Raw genomic sequence first — 17155 nt, 5'->3', positions numbered from 1 at the left:
GGTGGGTAAAAATCTAAAAAATAAATATGGAGGATTTATACAATTGAAACTAAATATTTACTTATATAATTAGTAGTAGGAGTGCCTTTCAACTTTTTGAGAAAGCTCAAATGGTCACGCAAGCTTCGATTAGGTTGATTTRAATAGGGGGCCCTGCTGCAGCTGATGACGGTGTGAGACATGTTGACGCTTAGTGACGGCTTCTTCGGAGGAAATTACTAAGTGACCGCTTTTAATAATAGTACTCAAGTAAAGGCCAAAATAAATAAATAAATAAAAATATAGTGCTTTTAAAAGTAATTTTCAAAAAGTTACTTAAGGAAAATTAGCTTTTACTATTCACCTCTGTTTGTGTGAATCAGCCAGTAACAAAAGGTTTAATGTATTAAATTTTTTATTGTTATTGATGACAGGTTGGATAATTTTAATCTGGTTCCTTGCATCGAAAAAAAACCCCAAGTCTACTATCTTACGTATTTAAAAAGAAATATGAAAAACTAAACGGATTGTAGTATCTTCGTGTGTTTTATTTTGTTTTGGGCTCATTAGAGTTGACATTTATCAAAAATAACCATAACGACCAAGTTATCTTGCGGCAAGAACCAAAAAAACGTATGAAGTTAATAAAAACATCAAATATATAAGTAAACATAGAAGATATATAATAAGTCAGTAAGTAAAATAAAATCGACATCAATGTTGTGTTTTGTGAAATTAAGTCATCAATGACGCAATCATTATGCGCGCTGCGCTAGGAGGCGGTGGCGGATGCCTCTTCGAAACAGAAAACTGTCTTTTACCTAGGACTTGGTTTTCCTCTCATCCTGGTATGAAAACGACTCGTAATTGAACAACTAAGCGGTGTGACGACTGTTCGTTTAGTTACAACATAGTGAAGTAGCTGAGAGAGCTGTGAGCTCCTTGATAAGTAAACAAGCCTGTTTTATCAGGGTAACAGCGGCTAACTGATGCTAGGTCGCTCCTCCTGACAAACACAATGCTGACTTTTTTTTTTTTTTTTAGAATATTTGAGCTTTAATTTATGAGTTTGTAACCCATCGGCTTGTCTGTTTGTTAWCCAGTCTATTTGTTAAGTGAGCTTTACAAACTACTCATGCTTGGGATATAACAGAAATAATTTGTATCGGAATGATTAGACGTTATTTTTGGTCTTAAGTTTGTGAGGAGGAAAAAACTAGATTGATGCAGTTTTTCGGTCRTAAACTACCGYAGATGTCGTTTAATAGAAGCTGTGGCGCATAAATTAACATGGAGATTGTTTACAGTTATCCTCCTATACATAAGGTTGACAGCCATTCTTTGTTGATGCTGGAATGTGCCATCATTGTTCCGTCAGGCGTTGCATCACCCACAAATGGATTTTTGTACAGTTATCTAAACCAGTGTTTNCCAGTCTATTTGTTAAGTGAGCTTTACAAACTACTCATGCTTGGGATATAACAGAAATAATTTGTATCGGAATGATTAGACGTTATTTTTGGTCTTAAGTTTGTGAGGAGGAAAAAACTAGATTGATGCAGTTTTTCGGTCRTAAACTACCGYAGATGTCGTTTAATAGAAGCTGTGGCGCATAAATTAACATGGAGATTGTTTACAGTTATCCTCCTATACATAAGGTTGACAGCCATTCTTTGTTGATGCTGGAATGTGCCATCATTGTTCCGTCAGGCGTTGCATCACCCACAAATGGATTTTTGTACAGTTATCTAAACCAGTGTTTYCCWACCCTGGTCCTCAAGGCAMACTGACCTTCATGTTTTAGATGGTCCCCTGCTTCAACGCACCCCATTCAGATGATTGCAATTCAGCAAAACCCTTTTAGTCAGCCRTCAATTGAAATCATGTGTGCTGAAGCAGGGCRACATCTAAAACATGCAGGTCAGTGTGCCTCGAGGACCAGGGTTGGAAAACGCCGATCTRAACCACATTTACGTTATGTAGTTTTTAAAATTTAAACAGCAATGTCACAAACCGAGATGCACCAGTGGTTTGAGTGTCGTTTTTAAATTGTGATTAGAGTAGTTTCATTAGCTCTGTATATTGACTCCCTCAATCAAATAATTGAATTAAGGTCTTCCAATCATTTCAATGGCCACAGAGCTTTTATAAACATTTCTCAAACAATGGGTCACTCTCACTGCTGCAAGATGCACCTGTGCAATAGGGTGTGTCAAGAAATCTACTCAGCTTAATATTCCAGTCAGTTATTAGCAGTATTCTAACCAGAGATGGGTAGAGCACCCCAAAATTATACTYGAGTAGAACTACGTCGACATATTTTTACTCAAGTAAAAGCAAGAAGTATCCTTCCAAGAAATTKTTCAAKTAAGGGTTAAAAAGTATTTGCTAAAATGTTCTGAGTAACTGAACATAGCATTTGATGAAATGTTTATAAATGAAATGACCAGACAATGAAAAAATATAAGACTCAGTGGAAGTTCTGGTATTTTTAAAAGTAAAATGAAAAAATAAAGACACTGCAAAATAACRAATTCAGCCCAATGTTCTGTTTTTGTATTGAACTAATTCGCACAGGAGGTTGTATGTATATTAGAGGGTTAAGGTACTTCCAGTGACAATKTATCCTGTTCATTTTATCTTCTTAATTGATACAAATGATACAACAGGCTCAGCAGAAAGAAAATAACAAATGAAGCTTGTTGACAAACACGAGGATTCACACTAATGCAAACTGTATGACTGCGTCTCATGCATGCTGGCTGAAATRTTTCTGTTTGTCATTCAGCGAAGTTGCTCCCAGTGGGTAGAGTATCCATATGTTTTACTCAAATAAGAGTAATGACATTTCATAATAATATTACTCAAGTAAAAGTAGTATGGTTTAGTTAAACTACTCCTAAAAGCACATGTTACATATACGGGGCTGGAAACACTTGCAGCGCCGGCCATCRTCAAGTTCAAGTGGCGTCTCGATCAGCGGAGACGTGATTTCTGAAGTTCCAAATCAATTCAGTGGATACGTCGTCTAGGTTTGGCTGTTGCTAGTACAACAGCTCTTCCCTGACTTGAACCTTGTCAAGTGAAAAGTTGCTTTCCGGTTGTGTTGGAACAGTTTGGAAAACATTACTGCACACTGGGGCACAAGCTGATACCTGACAAAACACCTTTAGGATGAATTAGGAYGAAGACTGCAAGCTTGACCTTCCTACCAGTGTCTGACCTCACAAATGTTCTTTTGACAGAACCATTTAAACATCCTCATAAATATGCCCATAAACCTTGTGGGAAGCCCTTCCAGAAGAGCTGCGTAGGGCGGGCTGACATGTTAAACTCTATCTGAATCCTTGTAAAATGCWAATTTGCCGTCAAATTTCACCTACATCTCTTCAGTTGTTGACATAATTGCTCTTTGTCTGCCTAGTTTGATGTTGTGATACCAKTTAACCCATGATTATGTACTGAAGCTTTGTAAAACTCAAGTTCAACTTCCTATTCCAGTATCGCTAATTGMACAAGTAATTGGCGATACTTGTGCACATAAACAAATATTCCATTTACATCTTCCATTTTTTAATCTAAATAACTTTGAAAAAGGAAGTTCACTACATGTAGAGTGTTTTAATGAAAGCTTCCCCTATCTCTCTTATTTCACTTTCTCACCTCTCCCTGTCTTTCAGCTAAAAAGCAGCTGTCAGGATGCCAAAGAAGTTCCAGGGTGAGAACTCCAAGGCGGCCACTGCCAAAGCCCGCAAGGCTGAGGCCAAGGCAGTGGCAGACGCCCGTAAGAAGAAGGAAGAAGAAGACGCCCTCTGGCAAGAAACGGACAAACACGTACTTAAAAAAGAGCAGAGGAAGGTGAGCAGAGATGTCAAATCATAGTTTACACCCAAATTCATCCCGGGACGCATCTATCGTCTTTCATTATTCAAATCAGCCCTTCCCCCTTTTCCCCTTTTTATTTGTTTAAATAGTGTGTAAAATGACGGTTGCCCAAAATGTTAACTTGCCAAATCTGAAGTGTTAAATTAACAACCTGAAGACACAACCTCCATTATAAAACACGGTAGAGGCAGGAAGAGGGAAGCCACCGGGAGTTGATGGGTATATAGACACCAGACTTAAATTACTGAGGGATTCCCAGACTTCAGAAGCACAGAATCAAAGCTGAGAGACTTGCAGCTGTGTTTGCTGGGGGCGATGGCTCCTCATTGTTTTGGCTCAGGAACATTTAATTGCAATTCAGACCACACTTATATCTTAATTTGTTAAAAGTGTTGAAAACCATCYGTCTACTTCATTCTACTTCACCGTTATGCATTTCACTGTGTTGGTCTACCCAGTCGAATTCTAACAAAACGACCTGAGATTTGTGGTTAGTATTATGACAAAATGTGASAAGGTGCATCATGTATGACTACTTGCACAACAAACCATATATGAGCAAATGACGCTCAATAGTATTGTTTTATAGGAAATATTTTAAGGATAACCATTTCGCTTAATTGCAAATATTTATTAAGGAAGCTCTGGTTTGTTGCGTTGATAAAATAAGTGTAAACACTTTCTCTCTTCCTCCAGGACGACAAGGAGAAGAAGCGGTTGGAGCTTCTTGAGAGGAAAAAGGAAAACCAGCGGCTCCTGGACGAGGAGAACGCCAGGATAAAAGGAAAAGCGCAGAGGGAGGCAGCAGCTGGTGGAAAAGTGACTCGGGCTCAAATTCAGGACATACTTCAAAATGAGGAGCAGCAAGAGCTGGAGATGAARCCGAAAGGTAGCAGTTGGTTTAGAGATCCTGGACCACATGTGTTTGTGTAAAATAAAATGAAAACCCTTCCATCCATACAGAGAAAAGCCACCTGGATACTCCTCTGGAGGAGAATATTAACAGAGTCATAGCTGAAGAAGGAAGTGTGGAAGCCCGAACAATCGAGGAGGCCATCTCTGTGCTCAGGTAGAAGACGTGTGGCATTGTGATGTTGCCGTCATTACGGAGGTTGTTGGCCGTTTGTCATCATTGACTCGTGTTGTTTTGCTGTCTCCCAGCACGGGGCCGGAAGACCTGGACCGCCACCCGGAGCGGCGGATGAAAGCTGCTTTTACTGCCTTTGAGGAAGCAAACATGTCCCGACTAAAAATGGAGAACCCCAACATGAGGTTGTCGCAGCTAAAGCAACAGCTGAAGAAAGAGTGGGCCAAATCTCCTGAGAACCCTCTGAACCAGCGTTTTGCCTCCTACAACTCGAAGTGAATTCATTTTTCACAGTGTCGCTTGGAAACTCTGCTYGCTTAGGCAAATTAGAGACTTTGATTTGAAAAACTAATAATTTCACTGAAAAGAAAAAGTGTCAGTGATGATGCTTCATCAGCAATCACCCGGTTACACCCTATCCTGTGCCAGAGGACTTGACTCTTTTGTTTAATTTAGTAGTAAGAGGAACTGCTTTTCATCTCCCAAAATAACAACTGTTTATCATGTTTCTGAACATGGCCTTTAATGAGGCAACTCAGCATCTCATTAATTAAATGACTTATTCTTTAGCCCTTCTGGGAAGGTGGGGAACCAGATGTTTTGGGAATAACTTATTAAAGTTCACGGCTGAATCATCAACATTTTGTGTTTCTTTTTTTTTTTTTGTCTTGTCTTTTTTTTGTGATGCGAAACTAATAGGAAACCAGTGCAAGTCATGTCACATTTGTTTTCAAGATGAAGGATGAGTATAGGTTTATRTCCAGCTTACATAGGGCACACCAACCATTGAATTTTAGAAATATATTAGTTAACGCTACGTTTTGTACACTAGAAGTTTAGTTTGCCAAGCAGATTGATAATTTAGTTTGTTTTTTTAAATACAGAAAAATAGAAGCCTTTGAAGCCTTTTATTGAACTATACGTACTGACAAAGATTGCTAACATTTCTATCTCTATATTCTCACAGTGTATTTTAAATGGACAGCAGCAGTTGCCTATAAGGATGCTGGTTATTTCATATCCAAGTCAAATTTATTTTTCAAGCAACAGAAGTTCTGCACACATGAAAATTCCAGTAATGCACTAAGAAAATAAGAGAATACAGGTGTAATATGGTAAAAAAAAAATACAATAACTCAGCTATTCTGTTATAATATCAATGTCARCACAATCTTAATGTAAAGGTTTAGGTGAAGTAACATCACTGCCCTGTCTTTAATGTTTTAGGAGTGTCACACATTGGGATATCTGACTGGTATGGAGATCCTTATCGTTCAATGACTGACAAACTATAAACTGATTTCTCTAAAGAATGGACAGTCTTTGCAGCGAAGCAAAAACAGATGAAATGTGGTCTTTCTTGAGATGACCTGTCAGAGACACATTTTGGACAGGCTATAATAAGAAAAGGGGAGTATATKGAAGTGTAAAGTTTGTGAGATATGAGGGAGTGAAGGACTTTCACAAGATTTAAAAAAAAAAAAGAAATRCCTTTAACAAGAGCCCTAAGTATGAAAATGTTCATGGTCAGTGTAAAGTCACTACCTTTATTAAGAATTAAAAAATGCAAGTTTTTTTGTCTTGTAGAAACTTCAAGAAAAAAAGCCTGGGAAATCAAATGCTGTTCATACTCGCCTTTCTTTGCCTGTCTATTTATTCAGACCTGAAAGAAGATCAAAAATAGCTTMATACTTTTTCCAATTTTTTTCAGAACCCTTGTAAAATTTCAGAATTGCATTTTATATGACTTGTTAAATATTGCTAAGTTCACATTGTTGCTAATATTTTGGGTCAAAAAATAAAAAAAACACAGTTGCTGTTTTATCTAATACAGCAGCAGATAACTTACTGAGTTACTGACACATCAAGCAGCAGACTTTACAGGTTTGTATGAACCTAACTAAATACAAGACGGTAACATTTTTAACAGTTCAGTTTTATTTAGGGAACATGAATTTTCTACATATCTTATATGTACATCCGGGGTTACAGCCTGCATACTGGTTAAAGCATTAAAGACATGGAAATGTAAARGATTTTTTTTCGATCTAGAAAAAAATAAATTATGTTGCTTCTGCCTCACATAAAAAACCCAAACCAACAAAGATTTGGTTGAATAACCTCCACCTGAGTCAGTGTTTTTTCTTCTTTCTTACTGGTGATTTCAAACATGCTTCATTAAACACTGATTGCTATATTGGACCTGAAATTGCATTTGTTAGATCTTCTAAGGCACAGGTGACAAGGCCTTGTGCTGCATGGCATGATTCATTCAGAGCCAGGTTTAAAAATGGSCATTTTGTGCGGCAGGCTCTTGTGGCGGAAGAGATAAGAGACGTCGCAAAAGGCCTTTGAACCACAAGCTTCAATAACAACTTCAAATGACCTTTTATTTACCACTTTGCYATGAATRCTAGCAATTGGCCTTGTTTTCCCTCCCAGCCTACCTGTCTCCTTACAATTTATTTCCGTGTGATGTCCTGCCCTAACGCTGGGGTCTGATGTTACAGATTTTTTATTTTTCCCTCCCTGTCCTTTACCTGCACCCTCTCACTCCCCTCCATTTGCATGGCAACCCTTCATCAGGCAGCTGCTGCTTATTTCTTCCTTCATTTTGAATTCTAATCATTTCTTTCAAAGGAAAGCATCTTTAAAGCTCCTTCATCAAGTGTCCACACTGGGAGCAGGCAAGCGGCCATCCAACACCCACTCAGGCTRCTCTCCTTCTTAACACATCACTACTGTTGATGGGGCGAATATTTGTTTGCAGGCTGCTTYTTCAAGTTTGGATAGAATCGAAAGAAAAGCAGGAACGAGGTAAGAATCACCTGTAGCTGTAGAGAATTCTAAGCAATTTTTATTTACAGAGAAAAATGTTWGAAGAAACAAGCGAATATGTTTACTGTTGCCTTTAAGTAATGAGTGAATTCAAGATTCAACATTGTATTTTAAGGGAAAAAGCCATTACTTCACTGTTTTGGCATAACTCAAAGAAAAGTAACTAGCTTCAGAATTATTTTGATTTTGTTACCGTATTTTACATTTTATGTGTTTAGAGTAATAYGGTAATCTGTTCATTAGTTAACATTTACAAATCATAAAGTGATAGAGTAACATGTCATGTTTCAAATGTCTAATAAATTAGAAATGTGTTGCATGGAAATTAAACTGGTGAAGCTTTTCTCAGTGTTTATGGTTGCAAAGTTTGGTAAATAAAGAAAACAGGGCACTGGGAGGGGGCGGGGGGGGGAACATCTGATTTTGACAGTTTGCTTCATATTCACAGCCTCATGTAAAGACAACCTGTAATTAAATAAATAAGCACTTTAACAACCATGAATACAAGCCTTGAAACTAATTCAGAAACACAAAGGGGTACCATTAATCTATTAAAAGATTATAACAAGTGCCTCTTGAAACATAATACTTTCTTTGAATATACTTTTGGCCTCTGCATAAAAATCATTGTGCAGATTTGTCATTGGCAAAAAGTCACGACTTCCTCACACAAAAATACTTTTACTCTGCTAATGCTTAAACTTTTTCCTTTAAACTTCTGGATTTTTTTTAAGCTTCCCTTTATTATTTGATGATAATAAATATCTTCAGATACCAGATATTTACAAACATCTTTTTTATGGCTAAAACAGGTCCATGTTTTTATATTGAAAATACAAAATATTACTTCCTCATTCCCTACATTCCCTACAACCTGTCCAAATATAGTCTACAATAATTTATTCAAAGTAAAACTTGACTTATTTGTCAAACCTTATAAACTTTTCAACAACATTTAGATATAATCAGTTGTGCTTTTATAACCACATTTTCAACCTCATGTTTACGGTGTTTAGACTCAAAAGCTTGTAACCTTTTTTTTTTGTTTTCTGCATATTTATGGCTCAGGGCATAGACACTGATTACTGATCTCAACTCWAATAGTCAGTGCTGAACGGCTTTCAATAATATTCAGTGGATTAGATGGTAAAAAAGTTTGGGAACATTTATRGTATTCTTATAATCTAGAGATTACTATAACTATTGCATTTTTCCTTTTTTAGTTTCATCAGAAGTGAATGTGTTTTTTACTCAAATGGACATCATGTCTTTTCYGTCTTGCAGAGATAACATGAGGTTGATCCTGGTTAAACCCACCAATGCAACAAGACGTCTTGACTCAACAGTTGAAGTCTTCCAAGATGGAGAACATCAGCACTGTGCTACAGGAGGTCCTGAGGAGAAGCACAATCCATTCTCTGGAAGCCCAGAGAAAGCATCTTCATCTCCTCAGAAGAGTCGCTGCTGCGCTTCATCTTCCCTCCATGAGAAGTCGAATGGAATCAATCCTCCAAGAGGCTCGGCTCAGAGGTCGCCTTCAAAAACACAGAACCTTTTACTGTCACAGCTCAGTGACCAAGACTGGCAGCTGCTTTGCGGGGAGGATCCATCCTCAGCAGGAAGAGTGGAAGACATTGTGGAAAATCCAAACCATACGGACAGATGTGGCTGCCCCTGTCCTGATGCTCTCCAACATTCTGACATCTTAAGTTTACASCCACAATCAAATAAAGAAAGTGTCCCGAGAGGCAGAACTAAGAGAAGYGTTTCGTCACCTCATACCCTGCCTTTCCTTGAAAGCACACACCCGTCCACCACTTGCCAAGATTCAGCACAGCAAACAAATCACAAAGATCTTCGCAAACCTCCTACAAACCACCCGAGGAACACCATTGTGCCTCAGTGCTCTGGCCAAGATGAAYGGCATTGCAATCATCCAAAAGTCAGAAAGTTRAGYCAAGCAACTCATTCTAAGTTGTTCAACATTCCTTTAAACTCAGGTCAGTGTGCTAAYAGAAATAAGAAACTCTCTGCACTCAGTTTAGATGTYAACTGGAGAGAYCTTTTTGGCAAAGAACCACTTTTGGTGCAGCAGCATCAWAKGAATGACTCTCACTGCTCCTCAACTGATGATCAAACATGGAAGCCATCTGGAGAGTCATCTTTTGCACTGAAGTGCCGCCATCTTCCTTACAATCGCCTAACCAGAACGCCATGGGGAAAAAGATCAGCTACACCAGCCAGTCAGAAAAGTTTCACCTCTTTCTCCACCAGCCAGTGCAGTTTGCTTGAAAACCAAGATTTGGTGGAGAGAACAAGAGAGCAAGAAAGTCAGGTATGTTACCTTTTTTCAACAKCYTTTCTGTTWATTTAGGGCTTYCAGAATGTTTAAATGGAAAAAATATAATTATGATCTTCKCACATATGATTTATGYATGCTGTCTTTGACTGCCACAATTGGCAATACACTGCTTGGTGAACACTGACACCTTATTTTGTAGGAACCCTCTCAGCATCTCATCGGATCCAAACAAAAACCCTGCCCTCCACTTCCTGACACCTTAGAAAGTGGCAGTGTCCAAAACGGGGATGCAGTGCGACCGCTCAGCAGCCTGGGCACTTTAAGCTCTAGTTTTGCAGATTTTCCTTCAGACCAGCAGCAACTTCAGCTGCTTCACAGTGCCATTCTTGAGGACGCCTTCTCCAAGGTCATCGGAGACGACTCCAGTAAGGCCAACAGTGAGAATCTGATCACAACAGAGGGAAGCAAACCACAGAAGAAGACCAAGGACATCAGCTACCGGCTGGGTCAGAGGAGAGCTCTATTTGGGAAGCGCAAACAGTTGAGCGACTATGCGTTGGTCTGTGGGATGTTTGGTATCATCGCCATGGTCATCGAGACAGAGCTTTCAAGAACTTTTTACACTAAGGTAACCTATAACTACTGAGAAAATGCTGAAACATGATTAGGTCACTCTTTTAAAAASACATGTTCAATGTGAAATATGTGCGGCCTTGCTTATATCATAAGCAAGACTGGCTTTTTTGAAGGCTGTTTTGTGGAATAAGACATACAGCTGTCTACTAAGGTTTCAGCCTCATGAAAACAAAGATGAAAGGCAAAGTTCATTACCACTGAGGCACTCAGATATGYTAATATTCTCTGTCCATTGTGAACAGGAATCCATCTATTCTTATGTGCTGAAAGGATTGATCAGCATTTCCACTGCAATCCTTCTTGGACTCATTCTGATGTACCATGCAAGGGAAATACAGGTATGATCGATGACTGTTCAACAATTTTATTGCTGCTTAAGATTAAAAGCCAATAACTTTAAAATGAGAAACAGGTATTTAATTAAGGAAAAATGCATAAAAATATTCAAGCACGGTTTATGTTCCCTATATTCACACATTTTATCCTTACGTTTTGCAAAATCATAGGCATAATGTTTGAATAACCTTTTAAACACATAAAGACTGTATAATGTGGTTGAAAATTGGCTGTGATTACAAAACACTTGTGCTTCAAATGTATTTTTAATTTAAAATCAATAATCTCTGAATTTTTGGAAATGTCAAGACAACCTGCTCCAGCTTATTGGGATGGGAAAATAATACAGTGTCACTTTGAACATTGGGTTAATCTGCTTTTTATAATCTGCTTCAAAAGAAACAAAAAAAATATAACAATTCCAGGTGACCATATATATATATATATATATATATATATATATATATATAAAATCGTCCCATGGTTTAGTGTTGAATATAAACTGATTTTAATCAACCAGTTCTTTTGGATCAAGTAAAATAGATTAGATTAATTTACACTAAATTAATCTTACAATTGAGGACATTCTATTTTTTATTAACTTTGTTCATTTGTAATAGTTGTTCATGGTTGACAATGGGGCAGATGACTGGAGGATCGCAATGACCTTTGAGAGAATCCTCTTCATTGTGTTGGAGCTCCTCATCTGTGCCATCCATCCAATCCCAGGCCAGTATGTGTTCACCTGGACTGCCCGCCTGGCCTTCAACTATACAACATCTGTAGCAGATACTGATGTAGACATCATCCTTTCTGTCCCGATGTTCCTGCGACTGTACCTGATTGGACGTGTCATGCTGCTGCACAGCAAACTGTTCACAGATGCTTCCTCACGCAGCATCGGGGCCCTCAATAAGATTAATTTCGACACTCGTTTTGTNTTTCCACTGCAATCCTTCTTGGACTCATTCTGATGTACCATGCAAGGGAAATACAGGTATGATCGATGACTGTTCAACAATTTTATTGCTGCTTATGATTAAAAGCCAATAACTGTAAAATGAGAAAGAGGTATTTAATTAAGGAAAAATGCATAAAAATATTCAAGCACGGTTTATGTTCCCTATATTCACACATTTTATCCTTACGTTTTGCAAAATCATAGGCATAATGTTTGAATAACCTTTTAAACACATAAAGACTGTATAATGTGGTTGAAAATTGGCTGTGATTACAAAACACTTGTGCTTCAAATGTATTTTTAATTTAAAATCAATAATCTCTGAATTTTTGGAAATGTCAAGACAACCTGCTCCAGCTTATTGGGATGGGAAAATAATACAGTGTCACTTTGAACATTGGGTTAATCTGCTTTTTATAATCTGCTTCAAAAGAAACAAAAAAAATATAACAATTCCAGGTGACCATATATATATATATATATATATATATATATATATATATAAAATCGTCCCATGGTTTAGTGTTGAATATAAACTGATTTTAATCAACCAGTTCTTTTGGATCAAGTAAAATAGATTAGATTAATTTACACTAAATTAATCTTACAATTGAGGACATTCTATTTTTTATTAACTTTGTTCATTTGTAATAGTTGTTCATGGTTGACAATGGGGCAGATGACTGGAGGATCGCAATGACCTTTGAGAGAATCCTCTTCATTGTGTTGGAGCTCCTCATCTGTGCCATCCATCCAATCCCAGGCCAGTATGTGTTCACCTGGACTGCCCGCCTGGCCTTCAACTATACAACATCTGTAGCAGATACTGATGTAGACATCATCCTTTCTGTCCCGATGTTCCTGCGACTGTACCTGATYGGACGTGTCATGCTGCTGCACAGCAAACTGTTCACAGATGCTTCCTCACGCAGCATCGGGGCCCTCAATAAGATTAATTTCGACACTCGTTTTGTGATGAAGACGCTGATGACCATCTGCCCCGGGACTGTCCTGCTGGTCTTTAGTGTCTCCTGTTGGATCATTGCAGCGTGGACAGTGCGTGTATGTGAGAGGTATCAACTCAGAGTTGTTATAATGTGTAGTCTAACAGAGACTTTGTGTATAGTTGTCTTAAATTCTTGYTGGTGCATTTTCACGGCCAACATTATACAAACATGCTCACTAACAACGTCTGCCACGACCAAAAGCTTTGACATACTTAGGACTTGTTTGTATGATTACCTTTCTAATGAGGGATAACATAATTTAAATTGTGTGGGGTTTTTGGCACAGACCTGGCTTTCAAGCTTTGCTTTTATGTTTTCAAATATTAACGTCAGACTGCTTTATACTTTGAACTTGAAAACAACCAGTTATGTTGAAGTTTCAACAATATATTTGACTTGAAGTTGAAGAGGTTGTTCCCCATCTTAATTATTCAGTCCATTTTGTGCAACAACTGAACTATTCCACAGCTTGATGCTACCATCAGAGTGTTTGTAGGTTCCAAAGCCTCACATTGGCTTCCCCACATCATACTTCATATATTTATGCCCAAATGGCTCAGCCTCAATGTCTCACCTGARTATAGAAATTTTCTGTGTAGCTGTAACACTAAATGSTACTACAGCCCCTGCTGTTYTGTCTCAGTAGGTATCATGATGCACAAGAAGTAACAAGCACCTTCCTGGGAGCAATGTGGCTGATCTCCATCACTTTCCTGTCCATTGGCTATGGAGACATGGTCCCTCACACCTACTGTGGGAAAGGAGTTTGCCTCTTGACAGGAATTATGGTGAGAAGAAATACATTTTTATGAGTACTRAAATAAATATCAAACTTAATCTTTGGGTACAACTGAAAGAATCTGTTGTGATGCCAACCGCAGCTCTTCCTCTCCACAGGGAGCAGGTTGTACAGCTTTGGTGGTGGCTGTTGTTGCAAGGAAGTCAGAGCTCACAAGAGCTGAAAAACACGTCCATAATTTTATGATGGATACTCAACTTTACAAAAAGGTCTGTTTGCACACAATGCTGCTTATTTCTTGGAGAAAAATCTTTTTCCGTCACAAATATTGTCCGTTTTTTGCTTTAGAATTGAGTTACCATTTTGAAATGAACATATTTATCAAACTWGTTTACACCTACAAAGTACCAAAATGAAATAAATGTAAGTCATAAAAAGACAACCTMTGCCATTTTAAAACTGCTGCCGTGCTTTCTTGTTCATGTGATTTCCCTTCTCAGATAAAAAATACAGCAGCAAATGTTTTAAGGGAGACTTGGCTCATCTACAAAAACACAAAGCTGGTCAAAAAGATTGACCACGCCCGTGTGCGRCAGCACCAGCGGAAATTCCTGCAGGCCATCCACCAGTAGGCATCACTATTTGTTTGAATTTGTTTGTCTCCCTCTTGAAGTATTACTAGGCACTTTTTAAATGATAAATTCTGTCAAGATAAACTGTACATAATCTTAAATCCATTTAAGACAAATGAATGTTGTTGTTTTTTAATTCAGACTGAGAAGACTCAAAATGGAGCAAAGGAAACTTACTGACCAAGCAAATACTGTTGCTGATATTGCAAAGGTWTGTGTAATCTCTTCTGAATTATGGAGGAATACACCAGAAAACTATAATCAAACTGCTCTTTTGGATGAGCAGTTTACTTCCATTTTATTCATTYAAAGCCTAAATATGTTGGGACATCTGTTTTGTTGCTCTGAGGGTCCAAGCTTAGCTGACATTATGATATAATGCTGAAATGTTGGACACAATTGACATATTGCATTTTATTTTTAACTTTAGTGGAGATCCACTGAGGTTCTAAAGACATAATGCTCAAATGGCCAAATGACAAATACACCTAATATAATATAATATTTGAAAACACATAGTTTTTGAAGAATTCTTAAGTTTTAGCTCTCACTAAATTATTTTTATGAAATCCAGCATAATTTACATAAAAAAAAGAACAGAATGTAAACCAAAACTTGTTTTTTCTTATCTGCATAAATAGTTTACTACTGCATCTATGCTGACWAAGACATAAGAAAATATCAAAAATATTTCCAGATTGCTGTACAATCTCTTTGCTGTGTTTCAGACTCAGAACATGATGTACGATCTGGTGTTAGACCTGCAGCATCGAACCGGGGAGCTGGACAGGAGGATCGTGGCTCTGGAAGAGAAACTGGACTCCATCCTTGTCAGAGTGCAATCGCTACCAGTTGTTCTATCTCAAGCAATAGCAAAACTACAAAAAGATTTYCTGGATGACTTAGCCTGCCGCGTTCACTTCCTGTCGTCCTCTCTGAGCTCGGAGTGCTGTTCAGCACATCCCAAGCAACTTTGTCCTGGATCAAGCACACCAGAGACGCCGTACAGCTGAGTTTCTCTGAGTTTCCTAATTTTTCTTATTGGTTGGAACTRTACCAAAAAACATGATTATTTCCCTTTCGGGGTGGAATAATAGGCCTGTTTATTTTCGTCCGTGTGGATGAAAATAAATAAATTGATAATAAAAAAAACATTGTTTTGTTATGTAGCATTTTCCTGCCTCAGGAAGGTTAACTTTGTACGTCTTTTGCTATTATTCAGTAGCTGAAATCCTCCAGCAATTAAAACGAGACACTGCAGGTATTGAATGAAATCTTGAAAAACATTAATATYTAGAGGTTAACATTACATATATTTAAACTCAAGAAGTAAATAAGGATTTTTTTTGTGTCGTAAAAGTTCAAGATGTCAAGTTTCCAATGTGGTTCTTTGTTCATTTTCGAGAAAGGTAGATATTTTATGTAAGGATCAATGTAAGCATATTTATTTTAACACACACAAGAAGTGCTCTTAGAAACCAMAATACTCTCCCAGAACTGCTCTGTTGTTCCAGCCTAAATCCAATGCCTGTGAATATCAGGATATTTATATGAGGGGCCCCTCATATATTTACACTACTCTTGTCCATCATTCTTACCAAAGTGTTTATTAATTTCTTGTTTTGTTTCATCTATAAATGGCTTTTCCTAAAATGTAGCTGTTTAATTTTAGTGCAGTTTGGGGGAACTTAGCAAAAGTAAATAGKATGAAAGCATTTAACCATACTTTTCATTGCTTATTTTACTCTCATTTTGTTTTACTTATCAGTTTGTGAAAGAATAAAACRAGATATTGCAAAAACGCTTTCATAATTATAAGGAATTTTGGTTTTGTAAAATATAACTGAAAGTGCAAATTAATATAAATGTATTTGAGAGTATATGGAAAAAAAACCAAAATCTATTATGGATTAAATTCATATATTGGACATTTATGTTTGAAGTTTATAACAGTTTTCATCTTAAAGAAGAGCAGTATTACAAAAGAGACTGGTGAATGTTTAAAATAGCCAGAGTTTTAAAGTGGGCTTACTATTCTAATCTTCTATTATTTTGTTTTCAATAAAGAATATTTACATTCTGGATGGTGTTGAGTCATTATATTGCAAGCAATGATAATGTCAGATGTWTTTTTTTCTCTCATTAAATTGTTAGATGTCTGCTGTTGCTCTGAYGTCTAAACTCTCCTACATATGGCTAACATCTCATTTCAGGCCTGTTTTGTTAATAATTTTGTAAATTTATACAAATGTGATGTGTACATATCTGTTAGAATATAGCTATCATTTGTAAKGAAAGATACAGTCACTCACTGCATGTGATCCAACAAATTAGACCATAAAGATTTTCTTTTCATTTCCTTATCTTATCTCTGCTAGGGTCATCACTCCATATTGATGAGGCACTATCCACCACTTGTCAGGTTTCAGCACAGCAAACAAGTCACAAAGACCAACTTCATTATTGGGGGATAATAATATTTGTTTTTTGTTTGTTTGTTTTTGATATAATTATAATTACACATAATTGATTACATCAAATAAGTCTTATGTTTTTCTGCAAGCAAATAAAAAATGATGGCTGGGATTTCTTTAAAACCTCATCAAGATATACGGTACTTTGGATAAGACATACATCTACTATCAACGTTGTTTACCAGAAYCACCATATGTTTAGTCTGCAGAGGACTTTGTCTCGCGATAAACTCCCAAAGAAGAACTGCACCCACGAGAATGTCGTTTCGCGCGCTGACT

General features: G+C 37.4%; 2 protein-coding genes across 4 annotated transcripts; both read left to right on the top strand.

Moving 5' to 3' along the window:
- Positions 1 to 722: 722 nt before the first annotated feature.
- On the top strand, positions 723 to 5590 carry ccdc124 (coiled-coil domain containing 124). The gene is made up of 5 exons (XM_008406767.2): positions 723 to 827; positions 3660 to 3837; positions 4561 to 4753; positions 4828 to 4933; positions 5026 to 5590. Exons 2-5 carry the CDS (start codon positions 3679 to 3681, stop codon positions 5228 to 5230), a joined length of 663 nt encoding a protein of 220 aa, XP_008404989.1. The 5' UTR covers positions 723 to 827; positions 3660 to 3678; the 3' UTR covers positions 5231 to 5590.
- Positions 5591 to 7534: 1944 nt separating this feature from the next.
- Positions 7535 to 16484, top strand: LOC103463434 (small conductance calcium-activated potassium channel protein 2). 3 transcript variants are annotated; one of them, XM_017304558.1, is made up of 11 exons: positions 7535 to 7768; positions 9074 to 10124; positions 10291 to 10719; positions 10970 to 11065; positions 11684 to 11986; positions 12982 to 13097; positions 13678 to 13819; positions 13929 to 14039; positions 14271 to 14398; positions 14544 to 14613; positions 15131 to 16484. In XM_017304558.1, the coding sequence occupies exons 2-11, from the start codon at positions 9081 to 9083 to the stop codon at positions 15413 to 15415; spliced, it is 2724 nt and encodes a 907-aa protein (XP_017160047.1). In that variant the 5' UTR covers positions 7535 to 7768; positions 9074 to 9080; the 3' UTR covers positions 15416 to 16484. The 3 variants fall into 3 exon arrangements, with proteins under 3 accessions (XP_017160047.1, XP_017160048.1, XP_008404990.1); XM_017304559.1 differs by lacking the exons at positions 7535 to 7768; positions 9074 to 10124; positions 10291 to 10719; positions 10970 to 11065; positions 11684 to 11986 and adding an exon at positions 12014 to 12060 and having other exon boundaries at positions 12679 to 13097; XM_008406768.2 differs by lacking the exons at positions 7535 to 7768; positions 9074 to 10124; positions 10291 to 10719; positions 10970 to 11065; positions 11684 to 11986 and adding an exon at positions 12014 to 12060 and having other exon boundaries at positions 12679 to 13097; positions 13675 to 13819.
- Positions 16485 to 17155: the final 671 nt, after the last annotated feature.

Source organism: Poecilia reticulata, linkage group LG4 (genome assembly GCF_000633615.1).
Source record: "Poecilia reticulata strain Guanapo linkage group LG4, Guppy_female_1.0+MT, whole genome shotgun sequence".
NCBI lineage: Eukaryota > Metazoa > Chordata > Actinopteri > Cyprinodontiformes > Poeciliidae > Poecilia > Poecilia reticulata.
This window is presented reverse-complemented; position numbering and strand designations above follow the sequence as displayed.